This window comes from Vigna umbellata, chromosome 9 (genome assembly GCF_029865625.1).
Source record: "Vigna umbellata cultivar VRB3 chromosome 9, Vumbellata_1.0, whole genome shotgun sequence".
NCBI lineage: Eukaryota > Viridiplantae > Streptophyta > Magnoliopsida > Fabales > Fabaceae > Vigna > Vigna umbellata.
Genome location: NC_142173.1, coordinates 37,886,340 through 37,903,343, shown reverse-complemented (window position 1 = coordinate 37,903,343; position 17,004 = coordinate 37,886,340). Strand labels below are relative to the sequence as shown.

General features: G+C 35.4%; 2 protein-coding genes and 1 pseudogene across 3 annotated transcripts; all 3 read left to right on the top strand.

The window, feature by feature from the left end:
* Positions 1-327: 327 nt before the first annotated feature.
* LOC148193464 (putative methyltransferase PMT21) lies at positions 328-4,006 on the top strand. The gene is made up of 7 exons (XM_088099108.1): positions 328-1,087; positions 1,178-1,326; positions 1,434-1,629; positions 1,999-2,209; positions 2,462-3,134; positions 3,233-3,310; positions 3,397-4,006. The coding sequence occupies exons 1-7, from the start codon at positions 824-826 to the stop codon at positions 3,617-3,619; spliced, it is 1,794 nt and encodes a 597-aa protein (XP_087955234.1). The 5' UTR covers positions 328-823; the 3' UTR covers positions 3,620-4,006.
* A 1,580-nt stretch (positions 4,007-5,586) lies between these two features.
* LOC148193463 (putative methyltransferase PMT20) lies at positions 5,587-10,315 on the top strand (annotated as a pseudogene). The gene is made up of 8 exons (XR_015782205.1): positions 5,587-5,780; positions 6,948-7,236; positions 7,326-7,474; positions 7,581-7,776; positions 8,213-8,423; positions 9,040-9,712; positions 9,810-9,887; positions 10,092-10,315. The product of XR_015782205.1 is annotated as a putative methyltransferase PMT20 (transcript).
* A 920-nt stretch (positions 10,316-11,235) lies between these two features.
* LOC124826145 (uncharacterized) lies at positions 11,236-15,351 on the top strand. Its single transcript, XM_047298908.2, has 3 exons — positions 11,236-11,689; positions 12,532-13,652; positions 14,634-15,351. Exons 1-3 carry the CDS (start codon positions 11,353-11,355, stop codon positions 14,691-14,693), a joined length of 1,518 nt encoding a protein of 505 aa, XP_047154864.2. The 5' UTR covers positions 11,236-11,352; the 3' UTR covers positions 14,694-15,351.
* The last annotated feature ends 1,653 nt before the right edge of the window (positions 15,352-17,004 follow it).

The following is a 17,004-nucleotide window of genomic DNA, read 5'->3' as shown; positions in this document are numbered from 1 at the left end:
ACTGCTGCTTATTCCGTGCTTTACTATTTTTTACTCGACAAAAAGTTTTATTCTTTTTCCCGTTTCACAATCAGACGGGGTTTAATCATTTTTAACTCTTCTTGTTTTTTTTTCTTGGACTAAATGTGTTGTTATATTGCCCGTGTTCTGTAGTCTGAAGTGAACCGGTGAAGCTTGAATTGGAGGGTTCTTTTACCTTTGTTTTCTTTTTCAAATGTTTCACTCTCGCACAACTATGATTCAGGGAAAGACTATTCATCGGAATGAGTGAGGACAACGAAATGCTTGTTATGTCCCTGTTATTTGATGCTATTGGTGTTACTTTTGTGTTTTCTTCCTTTGTTACAGAGCATGGTGTATGATCTAGAGGTTTCTTTTTGCTCTTTGAACCGTGATCGATTACTGAGTATTGACCAACTGGGATTCAAACATCATTTCATATTCTCTTTGCCATCTTTTAGTTCTTCATTTTCTGGATCAATCAGGGGAACTTGTGTATTCTTGCATTGATCTGATTGTAGTTATCGTGTTTAAGTCCTGTGCTTGGGAGTATCGACATGTTATTCGTCTGTAACTTCAGTGGTTAAACTAGTATGGTTGGATAATTTAGGTACAATGGTTTTGTCCAAATGCTCTTTTTTGTTAGTGTCTATATATCTATGTCTGATAAAGACTGAGGGCTTTGTATTTTGAATAAGATATGAATTGGGGTTATCGTTCTTTAAAAGAATAGTTGAAAGGAAGGGGGAGAGGTTGAATGTTTCCATATTGTGTGATGCTGATTTTATTGCTTTTGTGCAGATAGTTGATTATTTCACTGACAATGAACAATAAAGATGGAAAACCAGTCACCCAGACAGACAAGGGCAGGATTGTCCCTATGGCAGTCATATTTGTGGTGCTATGTGGATGTTCTTTCTATATGGGTATAATCTTTTGCTCTGAAAAGGGTAGTTTTGAGTCAATTTACAGCCAGAAATCCGTTGAATCCTCAAAGGAGTCATCAAGTTCTCTGCAGATTAAATACATCAGTTTTCCTGAATGCAGTGCAGACTATCAAGATTACACTCCCTGCACCGATCCGAGGGTGAGTAATACTAATTGTATTCCATTTTCTGATGCTATAGAATTTGTAGGAGAAAGATTCCTAATGGACTGAGTATGCTCAAATTTATAGAGGTGGAGAAAATTTGGATCCTATCGGCTTACTTTGTTGGAACGCCATTGCCCTCCAAAATTTGAGAGGAAAGAATGCTTAGTTCCTCCCCCAGATGGGTATAAGCCTCCAATTAGATGGCCAAAGAGCAGAGATGAATGTTGGTACAGGTACAGTAAATGTTTTACAAGTTAACAGCAAAAGGTTCACTTAATTTAGATTTCCTGAAATTGATGATTTTCTACTCCTTTATGTCTTCTGCTGTGTATAATTGCAGAAATGTTCCATATGATTGGATTAACAAACAGAAGTCTAATCAGCATTGGTTGAAAAAGGAAGGCGAGAAATTCATCTTTCCCGGTGGAGGTACTATGTTCCCCAACGGTGTTGGCAAATATGTTGATTTAATGCAAGATCTGATCCCAGAAATGAAAGATGGGACCATTCGAACTGCCATTGATACTGGTTGTGGGGTGAGTTTATTTTTTTGGGTCTTACTATTTAATTGCATGTTCTGCAGACAAGTATGTTTTCAAATCAAATTAATTTTTCCCCAAACCACAAAACTGATTAATTTTAACTGTGCTTGTAAAACAACTACTAAGAGGGTTGACAGTAATAAGAATCAAGAAGGGGAAAAGGGGATTAAAAAACTTACACTGCATTCTTCTTTTATTGTGCATCACTGTTCTTTCTGATACTAAACTAGGCATTTGGTATGGACCAGTAACAAAACTCCTGTTTCATCCCTCTAATTCTGATCCGGTTCTGTTACTCAAACATGTTATAGCCAAGACTTGCATTATATCAACAATTCTGATCCGTGTAATTCCACACTTTAGGTTGCTAGCTGGGGTGGTGACTTGCTTGATCGTGGGATTCTAACTCTTTCTCTTGCACCAAGAGACAACCATGAAGCTCAGGTTCAATTTGCTCTGGAGCGTGGTATTCCTGCAATTCTCGGTGTTATTTCTACTCAGAGACTTCCATTCCCTTCAAACTCCTTTGATATGGCTCATTGCTCCAGATGCCTTATACCGTGGACAGAATTTGGTACCTTCTCCCATGCATTTTGAACTTTTAGCATCTAAAAAGAATTTATTCCTGTTTATGCAAGACGCCAATGATCCTCTTGACTTTTGAATTTCAAACTAGGTCCACATTTGTTTCAGACTGTAAATATCTCCCTAATCTTACTGCTTTGATGATTTGTTATTAGTTTTCTGCTAGTCTCTTTCTGCTTGGAGCTGAGATGTTGGCTTGAATCTAGATTCTCATTCTTTCTTACTGGCTATCTGATTTTAGGTGGAGTTTATCTCCTAGAAATACATCGAATTCTTCGTCCTGGAGGATTTTGGGTGTTGTCTGGTCCACCAATCAACTTTGAGCGCAGGTGGCGTGGATGGAACACAACCGTTGAAGCACAGAGATCAGACTATGAGAAGTTGCGGGAATTGCTGACTTCACTGTGCTTTAAAATGTACAAGAAAAAGGGTGACATTGCCGTATGGCAGAAGTCTCCAGATAACAATTGCTATAATAAACTACCTAGAGATACCTATCCACCTAAATGTGATGATAGCCTCGAACCAGATTCAGCATGGTATACTCCTCTTCGTGATTCCATGGTGGTTCCAGATCCTAAGTTTAAGAAATCCGGTCTTTCATCCATTTCTAAGTGGCCTGAACGGTTGCATGTTACACCAGAACGGATCTCAATGATTTATCATGGCAGTGATAGTACTTTCAAACACGATGACAGTGAATGGAAAAAGAAGGTGGCGTACTACAAGAAGTTGATACCTGACCTTGGGACCGACAAAATTCGAAATGTAATGGACATGAATACCCTATATGGAGGTTTTGCTGCAGCCTTGATTGATGATCCTGTTTGGGTCATGAATGTAGTCTCATCTTATGCTTCCAATTCACTTCCTGTGGTTTTTGATCGAGGCCTTATTGGAACCATCCACGACTGGTATTTTTCCATATTGAATATGAAGCACGAGATTTTTGTTTTGAATATACTCTTCTTGTCTTGTAAGTTCTGATGTTGATTTCATTTTCTTATGTTAGGTGTGAGGCTTTTTCTACATATCCTCGAACATATGACCTACTCCATCTTGATGGTCTGTTCACAGCAGAAAGCCACAGGTGAGTATTCTTATGTTTATTTAAGTTGAAGTGTGTATATACATGACTTGATTTGGACTGCTCTGACAAAGATTGTTGCATGGCAGGTGTGAAATGAAGAATGTGTTGCTGGAAATGGATCGAATCTTGCGACCTTGGGGTTATGCAATCTTTCGGGAATCCAGTTATTTCACCGATGCTATCGAAACCCTTGGCAAGGGCATGCGTTGGGAATGCCGTAAAGAAAATACTGAGACTGGCAGTGACACTCAGAAGGTATTAGTATGCCAGAAAAAGCTATGGTATTCATCCAACCAGGGTTCAAGATGACAAACTATGGAACTTGAACCTCAGTAGAGTATAGTGGATAGAGGCAAAAGGGAAGCGATTTCGGAGATGAGACATATTCTATAATATAATGACCCAAGAATCATTGAAGTTCAACTTTGTCAAAAGATCAAGTGGTAACCCACTAATCTGATTTTGCTAATTTATAGAGAAGAATTTCCTATATACATAATTATGAATCAATTGCTTCCTTTTAAACACTCCCCAGCCCTTTCAAACAACAAGTGTTTTCCAAATGCTGCCATTGTGAAGGAATCAAACTCCACGGAAAGGACGATGATGTTTTTGTACAGATTGTTTAACGGAGAACAACACTGAACTTATATTAATGCTGAGCTTGATATAGTAATACTATGATTTTTTTCTCCACTGTTCGAAGATTGTGTTTATTGTGAGTTGGTATTTAAACTGTTACTTTGATTAACAAATATTTGGCTGTATTGTTTAAAGATGTTTATTGGGATGATCTTGATACCTCTCAGATTACTGATGCACGTGTCTTAAATTGCTCAAACAATGACAAACCTTAGACCGTTTCTATAGAATCAAGGACTGTTGACATTTTATCAAATACATGCAATGCGTATGAATTCATCATCAGAAATAAAGGAAGATTTTATTTGAATCGAAACAGAATGGGAAATAGCAACATAAAAGAGAGGTAAAGACAGATTATGTAATCGAGTTAATTCTTCACACTAATTCAAGATTAATTGTCATGTGTTAATTGGATATAAGTTGACAAATAGGTGAAATTTCTATTCTGCATAACTCAGAATTTTTAATGTATGAGGTTTAGTCATATAATTTTAATAATATACAAATTCTAACAGTTTGATACCTAGCCTTCAATTAATCATAAAGAAAACACGAAAAGACACAGGAGAGAAAATATAGATATAAAATTAGGAAGAAAAAAGAGCGAGTCTTCCTTAATCTCTGCACAGTGTATTTATAGCTGATTAATGATCCAACAATGGGTCTTATTTATAGGTCTTAGTTAAAGTAGGTGGTCATTATAGATGTTATAGCATTAATCTCTCAAAAATTCAACAAATCCACCTTCATTTCAAAAAGTTATAAAATGTAGTAGAAAATATCAACAAATGTTGACTCATAAATTTTCTTTTTCTGATTAGGTTTTTTTATAATTTTTTTTTCTAAATATTTTATCAACATATGGAATAATATGATTTAAATTTCATCCCTACAAAAATGAAAAATTCAATCTAAAGTTTACCAAAAACAAACTTTAATTTTAAGTATCAATAATTTTTAACAAATGAAATTTATTAGTGCCAACTCATAAATTATATATTTTTATAAGTAACATATAATAATTTAATAAATATTTAATTTTTAGTGTGAGACTAAATTGCTAGCTATTGTTTACTTGGAGATTCTTCTTAGGCATCAGAAAAAATTATAAGTAACATTATGAGCTATAAGACACTAAATTCATAAGAAATGAGAACTTAAATATTTTAAAATTACTTTCCACCACAACTAACTGTATTTTGAATAGGGTAAACATCTTATCTTACAACATCACATCCACTCACACCATCAAGTAATAATCAAATTGACTTTTTATTTTTCTAGAAGTGTTTATCAAGAAAATTGTATGATTTTTATTTTTTGAGAAGTTAATTTTTTGTAATAATTAAGTCTATGCATTTTAACTGCTTTTTATATTCAATGGAATTAAGATCTGTTTAAATGAATTTATTTTTCATAAGATTTAACATGTTTATTTAAAAGTTATCCGAAAATGATTCATAACATTATCGTTGACTCGATACGGTCGTCTATTGGTCAGTCCATGATGTTATCAACAGATAATTATTTTTATGACAAGAATAAAAAATAAATGAAATGTCTTTCTATTTTGAACAAATTTATAATTTTAGTACTGGATGAATTTGATATAAAGGAAGCTGTTTATAAACGGAAACACCCCAAAAGGTTAAAATATGAAAGAAAATCCCTGGTTCAAAAAAATCGTTTTTTCATTTTTGTTGATATAAATGAAAAAAAGGGTTTAGGATGGTCCAAGTTGAATTGAAATCAAACATGGGACGAAAACAGCAGAGATTTGGTAATATAATGACTGAGCTAGTTAGTCATGGCATTAGGAATCTGAGTGAGTTGTTCCATGGATTCCTCTCTCTTTCTTTTTGTTTACCTGTGTCGGATCTCTGTCCTCGTGTCTCTTTTGGATTCTTCCATTTTCATTCTTTATTGTCACGGATCTGATTTCTGCATGAGTTCTCCGGGTCTTTATATTTTTCGTTTTACAATCAGAAGGGCTTTAAGTAGTTTAAATTCTTACTGTTTATTGGACAAAATACATAATTATATGCCCTTTTTTTCTGAAATCTGAACTGAATCGGTGAAACTTGGATTAGAGGATTCTTTGGATTTATTCCTTTTCTGAAATGTTGCACTCACACAACTCTGTAGTGATGACAATTCTTCTTTTCAAACAAGGACAACGTACCAATTAGTTATTGTTATGTTGCTGTTATTTGGTGCCCTTTTCTTTTGTTTTCTTCCATGGCAACAGAGCATGGAGCAATATCTAGAGCTTTCTTTTAACTTATTGAATGGAAAGTGGGTGTTATGGTCCAGTGTTGTGTGAAATCATGATGGCAAGAGTGCGTGGAAAGTAGCTGCTGTGGTTGCTAAGCATTGACCAGCTGGAATTTAATCATAATCTCATTCTCTTTGCCAGTTTTTGGTTCCACAATGCCGAGCAATCATGGGAATTTGTGTATTCTTGCATTGCTCTGGTCGTGATATTGGTGTTTAAGTCTTTTTTATCTGAATATCAACATTGATAACCCGTTTACAGATTGCTGATTTCTGTTAATCCACTGTTCTTCTTTGACCTAAGTAGTTAAACTGGGATTGATAACCTTAGAGAAATTGTCTTTTTAGATTTGAGTGCATACTATATGACTTTTATGCTTGTTTGATTTCTGTAGCAGCTACGAAACCGATGTTATTTTCCCCCTTTTTCAGTATTTTAGCATCTTCTAGACTATTATTATTAGGGGCAAAACACATAAGTAATAGAACTTGATTTCTTGGCAGGTGGTTAGAGTGTGGCTCTTGAAACTCGTGAGTTCCTAGTGCCCTTTTTCTCATCAGTGATTGTCTATCTATGCTTGATAAATGTTGATAAGTGACTATTTTGATTGGGATATGAATTGATTTGTTGTTTTAAATTGTTGGGTTTATCATTCCTTAATATACGAGGGGGAGCATGTTCCCTGTTTGTGATGTTGAGTTTATCGTTTTTCTTCAGATAGTTGATTATTTCACAGACAATGAACAACAAAGATGGAATACCAGTCACCCAGCAGGAAAAGAGCACGATTGTCCCTATGACAATCATATTAGTGGTGCTATGTGGATTTTCTTTCTATACGGGTATAATCTTTTGTTCTGAGAAGGACAGATTTTTGTCAATATATGGCCAGATATCCATTGGGTCCCCCGAGGAGTTATCAATAAGTCCTCTGCAAATTAAATACATTAGTTTTCCAGAATGCAGTATTGACTTTCAAGATTATACTCCATGCACTGATCCAAGGGTAATGTTACTGATTGTAGTCCATTTTTTCGTGTTATAGGACTTGTAGAAGAAAGTTTTCTTATTGATTATGTATGCTTAAACTTATAGAGATGGAAGAAGTACATCTCCCGTCAGCCTACTTTGTTGGAACGCCATTGCCCTCCAAAATCTGAGAGGAAAGAATGCTTAGTTCCTCCCCCAGATGGGTATAAGCCTCCAATTAGATGGCCTAAGAGCAGAGATGAATGTTGGTACAGGTATAATGTCTTTTAGGTTAACAATAAAAGCTTTGCTTAATTGAAAATTCCTTTAATAGATATTCTGCCACTCCTTCAAGCTGTTTTGTGTGATGTCTAATTACAGCAATGTTCCAAATGAGTGGATTAACAAGCAGAAGTCCAATCAGCATTGGTTGAGAAAGGAAGGCGAGAAATTCATCTTTCCTGGTGGGGGAACTATGTTCCCCAACGGTGTTGGCAAATATGTTGATTTAATGCAAGATATGATCCCAGAAATGAAAGATGGGACCATTCGAACTGCCATTGATACTGGCTGTGGGGTGTGTTTCAGCCTTTTTTTTTGTATATGGGGGGGTGGCTTGCTTATAAGAATTCTCGAAGTTCCTTTGATTCTAGTTTAATTGCACATGCTGATTTGTTATGCTTTTTGAACTACTGTATGAATATATTTTGAAATCAATATTTTTTGTATCCTAAAACAGAAAGAACCAATTAATTTCATTATGGCTGTAAAACAGCTATTAAGATTGTTTAAAGTAGAAGCACAGGAGAGGAATGGGGGATTAAAACATTTTGGTTTATTCTTCACTGGCATCACTGTTATTGTATCATCCTGATACAAACTTGGGTTTTGGAAAGTGCCAGTGTTGTAATTCCTATTTCTTGACTCTACTTCTGATCCAGTCCCATTACTCAGAAATGTATAGGCATGAGTTAAATCAATTAAACCACCTAACTCAATTTATATTATATTAGGTTGCTAGCTGGGGTGGTAACTTGTTGGATCGTGGGATTCTAACTGTCTCCCTTGCACCAAGAGATAACCATCGAGCTCAGATTCAATTTGCTCTAGAGCGTGGTATCCCTGCAGTTCTTGGTGTCATTTCTACACAGAGGCTTCCATTCCCATCAAACTCCTTTGATATGGCTCATTGCTCCAGATGTCTAATCCCATGGACAGAATTTGGTACTTCTTTCTGTAGATTTTGAACTTTAAAATTTATTCCTTTTTATGCAACTCTTGTGATCATGAACTTCAGTAATTATGTTAGGATATAATTGTAGTTTTGAGCTTTGGCTCTTTGTGAAGGGGAAACCCTTGGAGGAGAGAGTGCTCTCCTATTCTTGTGTTCTATACAATCTATACAATAAAGAATATTACTCTTTTGTCTCTTTTCAATTCTGGGTTCCTATCAATTACCAGTTTGTAGCTGCCTAAATTTTGGATTGAATGCATCTGTTGAGAATACATTCAGTGCTTTCGTACCATGCTGGCATATAGTTTTCAATGAGCACCTGAATTTTAAGATCTTAATCTGACACATTTTACTACTTTGCTTTTACTACTTTCTGTGACTATTTTTGTTTGTTTTGCCCATCTTAACAATTGTGTCTATCAATTTTATAAAATGGTCAATAGAATGCCCTAAAACTAGGAGGCCCTACATTTATTTCAAGCTGTCAAATTCACTCTGATCTTACTGTTTTGATGATTTTTTTTTAATTTCTTCTAATCTCTCTCTTCTTATAGCTGAGAAGTTCACTCTAAATTCTAGTTCTTTATGATGGCTATCTGATCTTAGGTGGTGCTTATCTCCTTGAAATACACCGGATTGTTCGTCCGGGAGGATTTTGGGTCTTGTCTGGCCCACCAATAAATTACAAGCGCAGGTGGCGTGGATGGAACACAACTATTGAAGCACAAATATCAGATTATGAGAAGTTGAAGGAATTGCTAACCTCAATGTGTTTCAAAATGTTCAAGGAAAAGGGTGACATTGCTGTATGGCAGAAGTCCGAAGATAACAATTGTTATAATAAGGTGGTTAGAGATGCCGATCCACATACCTGTGATGACGGCCTTGAACCAGATTCAGCATGGTACACTCCAAGTCGTGCCTGTATTGTGGTTCCAGATCCCAAGTTTAAGAAATTAGGCCTCTCGTCCATTGCTAAGTGGCCTGAACGGTTGCAAGTTCCACCAGAACGGATTTCAATGGTTCATCGTGGGAGTGCTAAAGTTTTCAGAAAAGATAACAGTAAATGGGAAAAACAGACTTTGTACTACAAGAAGTTGATCCCCGACCTTGGGACAGACAAGATAAGGAATGTTATGGACATGAACACAGCATATGGAGGTTTTGCTACAGCCTTGATCAATGATCCTGTATGGGTCATGAACGTGGTCTCATCTTATGCTACCAATACACTCCCTGTGATTTTTGATCGAGGGCTTATTGGAACCTTCCATGACTGGTAATTTGCAAATGTTTGATATGAACCATAATTCTTTATTTATTTACTAACATGCTTGGCTTGTTAAACTAATGTTCATTCCATTCTTCAATGGTAGGTGTGAAGCTTTTTCAACATATCCTCGAACATACGATCTGCTTCACCTTGATGGACTCTTCACTGCAGAAAGCCAAAGGTGAGTGTGCCATATGTTTCTATGAATAACAGCCATGGTGCAGTTTCTAATACAACACAACTGCTAATGCAGGATGAGTTATTTTCTATTAATAACCGACTCCAATCTATAAACGGATCCTTTTGTAACCCACTTGACAAGATTTTGTTCACTGCTATATGACTTGCAGAATGTATATATTTGACAATGATCGTTCTGTTGCAGGTGTGAAATGAAATATGTGTTGCTGGAAATGGATAGAATCTTACGACCTAATGGGTATGCAATTATTCGTGAATCCATTTACTTTACGGATGCTATCGCAACCATTGGTAAGGGTATGCGTTGGGAGTGTCATAAAGAAGATACTGAGAATGGCAGTAAAACACTCAGAAGCTATTACATGCCAGAAAAGCTATGGTTTTTCATCTAACCTCGGTTCAAGATGACAAATTATGAATACAATATTTTGTTTCTAAAAAATTAACAGTTTCAGTTTTTTGTCATCTTCAAATTTAAGTTTAGTCTCTACAAAACTGGAATGTTGATTTTAGTGTTCGTAAGTTATGTCAAAACTGTACAATGTTTTTCATTGGAGAAAATTGTACTTAGTCTGGTAGGACCCCTTTGAGTAATATATTATATAACTTCATTTTTTCAACTCACTTGTTCAAGTGAGTAAAATTCCCTAGACTAACAAATTATATAATTTTCATCCTCAATCTAGTAAAACTCTATAAGTTTCCATTAATAAAAAATCTGTAGAAAAACTCATTATATTATTAGTTTTGGAAATATAAGTAGTCATTTAGTAATAATACAGAACTAACATGACCGTACTCGGTAATTTTATCCTTGAACTTTTAAGAATTAATTTAGTTTATTGCTTGTATGAATTTGTTTTTGAAATATGTTATAACTGTACTTTTAATAATTAACTTAGTTCATTGCTTGTTCAAAAAAAAAGTTATTCATTTATAATAATTTATAAATGTGATAACAGCATTTAAAATAAAGGTTAGTAAATAATAATAAAAATATTTAATATATTTTTTAACATGAGTTTAATTTTGATACGTAATATTTTATATTAATTAATTAAAAAATTCCTAAATGTGATTTTTCAAGCCATTATTATTATACAAATAAAAAATCTCATAACTTATAAAAATCGATTCGCGGATAATAACTTATAAATGATTCTCAAATTTAGTTATAAAAAGAATAATCTTCGCATTTTTCCTAGATAAATATTTATGGTATAAATTGATAAAAAAATGTAACTTTTTTAAATTATCGTTACAAAATTCATCAATTTTTTTTACATGTTCTTAAAAGTAACCGCCTCTTATTTATTTATGTCGTTATTTGAAAGGTTGGCGACATGCTAGTTCGGAGCGGCGTGACAATTTTCTTTGCTCCGTCGTTAGGGTTTTTAGAGTTTCCCAAAACAAGTTGGTAGAGTTCGTTCATTGAGAGCAAAACAATGATCGACTTGTTGTTGAAAAAGCCCAATTGGAACGACGTCGTAGACGACGACGATTCAACTCGATCCAAATTGTGTCTTTTGAACGACTTGGAAACCGTTATTTGGTCCGCGGTGGGTCGCGCCGAAGCGCGTTTATGGCTCTGCAACACGGTCGCGGGTTTCAACTGCGTGACTTTCGTCGATCAGCGTGACCTGTTTCGGGCTTTGCTAAGAACACGACGGACGAAGCGCGATTTGGCGTCTCAGCTTCTGCATTTCATGGTTGACACTTCGCCGCACAAACTTGGTTCCGTTTTGGCTCGGAGGTGTCACGTTCTTGAGAAGTTTTTTCAAGGTTAGTCCGTTTGCACATTCTTTGCTCTTTTAAAGTGTTGTTGGGAGTAGTTACTGAAGTTGCTGTTAATTGGGAACAAAAGCTCTGAATTTTGGTTGTGTTGCAATTTGTACGGACTCTTAAAGACTGCAATTTTTGGTTGTATTGAGGCCACGGTTGGTGGTCTCAATTTCAAAGCTTTTTTAAATTATGATCATGTTCTCGTTGCAATGATGTCATAGGAAACTGTGGACATACTGGTGAATTGCTGTCGGAATGCTGTAACAGTGACTTCAAAAACCTGGACATTGGGGTTGAAATTGTGGTCAAGGATTGTTTTTTGAAATACGTATTCATATCCAATACTTTAGGATAATATTTATTAATAAAGTATCTAATATATAAATCATATAAGAATTTTCATACATTTTTCAATATGCATATATTAAGAGGTTAGGGTTTATTCTATTATTATATTATCGGTGTATCATAAATGTGTCATATCTTAGGATGTGCCAGGGGTGAAAACAATGCATTTTATGATCAAGTAGATATAGAAACTTGAAGGATTGGAAAAACTAAAAGTGATGAAGAATGCATATACTATAAATTGGGTCTTTCTCCTTTCTTATACTCTTTTGTTTATAGCGATATCTTGTTGCTCTCTGATTGAAACAGTGTAACATTTGTGGATTTAACCTTGTCTTTTTTTAGTGGTTTCTGGTTGAACTTTATATATATGTGATGGGTGCTCTAGTATTCATTAAATCGAACTTACTATGATTTGTGAGTTTTTCATGATAGCAAAACAAGTGTGTGGATCAGTTCTTTCTTTGATTGTATAACTTGTGTATGGGATGCAGGTAATCCAAAGCGAGTATTGCAGTGGTTTTCCTGCTCTTCCTCTAGTGGTGGACTAGAGCAGGGAAAAGGTTTTAGGGCACTGTCCCAGTTTGCATTTAAAAATAGAGATATTTGTTGGGAGGAGCTGGAGTGGAAAGGAAAGCATGGGCAGTCGCCAGCAGTGGTTGCTACTAAGCCCCATTATTTTCTAGATTTGGATATTCTCCAAACTGTAGAAAACTTTCTAGAACATGTACCTGAGTTTTGGTCATCTGATGAGTTTGCTGAGTCAGTGAAGGATGGTGATATTTTTTTTATTGATAGGTCCTTCTTTGTGAAATATTTCATTGATTTAATGTATAAGGAGGAATTTAAAGATATATGGGATGTTGTAAATGAATTTCTCGGGCAGCAGCCCTTCTCCTCTCTGTGTGGACGTCTTCTTATTGCTCTTGAAGATCAAGACTTATGCTACCTTGTGGAATCACTTTGTAAATCTCTTGGCCCTAGAATGGATCTTCAACATTCCAATGACATCTCTAATTTGTTTGTGATTTTAGTTTTTAAATGTGGTGCTTATGGATCTATTGACCAGTTACTGCTGCTAAATGCTGTCACTGCACAGGCGAGGCAGCTTCTACGCCTTTTACGTGATGAAGAGGCTTGGGAACCACATGAAAAAATCAATGAAATTGTGTCAAAGATGTCTGCAATCCCAAGCAATCCTAATATCTTGACAACAATCTTCAAGAACAAATATAAGATGAAAACTATAGAAGTGATAAAGTATCTGGGACTTCTGTCATGGCTTATTTACTATAGACTGTCACGAGAATGCCAGAACCCCGACTCTTGGGAGTCTTTGTTCGTGAATAATCAAAGTTTTCGTAACTCTGATAAAAATGCATTGCAAGAACCATTAGAAGAAGATTGTTCTGGTTTTGATAGCAGTTTGTCAGTTAGAGTAAAAACTAGAAGAAAAAAGAAGGCTAGAAAGAAGAGGAGGACCTGTTATCGCGATGAAGATGGTGATGATGATGAATTGCTTGATTATGATTCTGCTAGCCAGAAGCTAGTTTCTCTGTCAAATACTAGAAGTTGGTTGCTTTCAACTGATGGGTACTCTTCAGGATTGAGCAGTGTAAGTTCCATAATCCATATATTTAAACAAATTTTTTGGCTTATAAACGTTAGTGGGTGGAATCATATTTGCAACATTTTGGGTGAAAGATGTTGGATTTTTATCAAAATGGTTCTGCCAGTAGATGAGATTGAAGTTACTAAAAAAAACGAGATTCTCCTAAGTAGAATTTGAAGCAGTGATTTTGGACATAGAATAGCATGGTTACATTCAAATTAAAAATGTCTGGTATTTGTTTTGGTTGTTAAAATTGCTGAATATCTTGATTGAATTTTAATCTGATTCAAGGAAGCACTGGCATTTCAAAATAATAACCATATTGTGGTGTACATGTGTTTTACTTCTTGAACACATTGAATACTCCTATCTTCATTTTATAATTTTATTTTATTTTTGCTTTTTTGTCTTTTAGGCTTCTGTATCAATACAGATGGAAATATCACAGACTCGCTGTAATAATTCGATAAACATGTATAATGACTTGTTCGTTTTCAAAATGTCATTTCTCTTTTTCATTTTAAGCCGTGTTTTATATTAATTTTAACACATTCTGTCATAACCATGTCTTTGAATTTTGATAATTTACCGTATTTCTATGTTTGTGTAGTACCTTAATTATGACCCTTGTCTAGTTTTTCAGTTCTTTCTAGTTTATATGAATAGATCAATTTGTCTCTTCTGAATATGATTAGCCTTGACTTTAATTAGCAATTGCTATAGATATTTTGTTTATTACTTTTAAAATATGTTTGATTCAAGTATTTTATTCATGTTTTTATTATCAATGCTCAAATATCATATTTGAACTGAATATGCCCCTCTCCATCCAACGTGGTTCGTTGTATAATATTTATTGTTCTAATTTTTAAATCATGTCACCTTTTATAGAAGTATATGTAGGAAAATCTATTGTTCTTGATTAAGATGAAATAAAGTTACACTCTACTGTTAAACTGATTTTGTAATGTATTATTTTTCTAGGCAGATTTACCAGAGTACCTTCATAAACAGTGCTTGTCTAAGTGGATGACATGGCTGTAAGGAAATGAGGTCCTGGTCCCCACCAAAGAGACATGCTATCATCGTCTCCAAACTGTTGAATAGCAAGATCATTCATTCATCCCTCATCTTCATGTTTAAGCATGGTTTTCCAACACACACTGGACTTGCTAGGAATGGGAAATATCTGAAACGTAAACATGAAAAGCCAGCCTGATAACTTCCTAAAAGGCATTAAACTTGGAGTTCATTGTGAAGAACTGGAATGGAAGCGATAAAAAGCTGTGCTCATAAACTGCTACCATCGTACATGATTGGCAACATGAGCAGTCAACAATATGGTCTGAATTTTTCTATCACAACAATGTTGCCAGGATCATCCAGATTGCTATGAAGGTCATGCTCGGGCTAGTTATGATACTCGAGCTCCATCATCACTTCTGTGGCGGCATATTATATCTGTTAGTATTTTATGTAGCGTAGCACTCCTTATTTTTTGATAAATGGAAGCGGATGCATGCACGTTGTTTGAAGTTGATTTCTTGTGCTAATTTTTACTTTTCAAGCTAGGCAAGGAAAAAACTCAAGGATACTTACTATTTCGGAATGTAAATTTTATACTTTGAAATATACAGTTCAAAATGTATTTTTTATTTTATATTCCAAAGTATGAAATCTGAAATATAATTTTTATTTTATATTTTGGATTTGGATTTTTCTACTATGTATGTTGAAAAAATCTTGGGAATATTTGATTTGTTTAGTAAAAGTGATTTTGATAAAGTCCAAGGAAGTGTTTGATATTTCTCGGGGATGGTTGAAAGATTAGAGAATAATGGTTTTTGTTGTTTGAAATACTTTGTATACATGTTGTGCATTTAATCGTATAAAAAATAATACTTTTTACGCCGGTTTTGGAATCTTATATTATATTTTGTATACGGTTTTGGAATCGTATAAAAGATATGAAGCTTGTGATTAGCCATTCCAAAATGCGTCGATATTATATTATATTATAATAAAAGGCATGATCCGAAATAAGCCTCTTCAAACCCTCAAAGCACAGAATAAACTCCTTAATTGACACGTTGCAGATAAACCCCACCCCAAACTCAACATCTCCACCATTATAAAACAGCAAATCGTGCAAAATTAAATAGGTTCAAAACCAAGAAAGAAAATAAATCAAATTGATCATTAAACACACAGATTTACAATCATTAAGATATTGCAAACCAGAATTAACGATTAAAAAGGTTATACAACTCCATTCACTAATTTTCCAACTTCCTAATTCAAAACTTCCTCATTCCATCAACCAGCTACATTAACCCTTAGTCAAATTGGATCAAAATCACCTCTGCAACATTAATCAGAAATCCACTATGAACCCAATTTGATAGTCAAAGGCGAGCACAAAATTCATTCGAAACAATAATAAAATCTGGATAGAGGTAAGCAATTGGAGTTGGAATTATTCCAAGCAAGAACTGAATCATCACCAATCTATAGCAAGAAAATGACCCTCTACATTCGAATGAGGTAAGCATCCCTGGTACCACAAAAAAAAAAAAAAAGGCAAGTTAGAAGAACAATCATTCACCCACTGCCTCAACCACATAGAACAAACACTGCCTTTTTCCCACACCAATTCCATTTTCTTCTCATTTTTCAATCATCTCTTCACCTTCAATTACAACAAACAACCACTAATCAGAACAATACTCCAAAATCCCAAACCAGTTTTGAAAGAGACTCTGATTAGAGGCATCTCCGGTGGTGGGTGATGTCGACGGTAGTGGCGCGACGTGAAGCTGCCAGCGGTGTTGGCCATGGAAGGCCCTGTGATGAAGGAGAGGAAAGAACCCACGCGATCTGGCGGAACAGAAAACGAAGGCGGCCGACGTCGGTGGTACCCAGTCACGGCGTCACGACGGCGACGACTCCGCGACTTGCAGCCATGAGATCTAGTCTTGGGGTGAAGAACCTTGATGGAGATGTGGGAGGAGATCTGAAAATGGGAGAGTAAGGGAAACCTCACGCGTGAAGAACACGAAGAGTGGAGGAGTGACTGGTGCCGGCGAAGCTCCGACCGCGACCGGCGACCGGCGACAGGCGGCGAGACCCATGGCCTGACTAGATGAAGAACGCGCGGTGGTTGGCCATGGCGTTACCTGGCTTTCTTCAACATTGCGCCAAACCCCACAAATCATCGCTTGGATTTCGTCGCATATCAACTGAAACTCTCAAATCCTTCTTCATGTATAGTAATCACCTTCAAACAAACACGTCCTAAGAATGTAATAGAAAGTTGGTACAAATGAATAAAAATTAACAAATCAAATTCTAATAT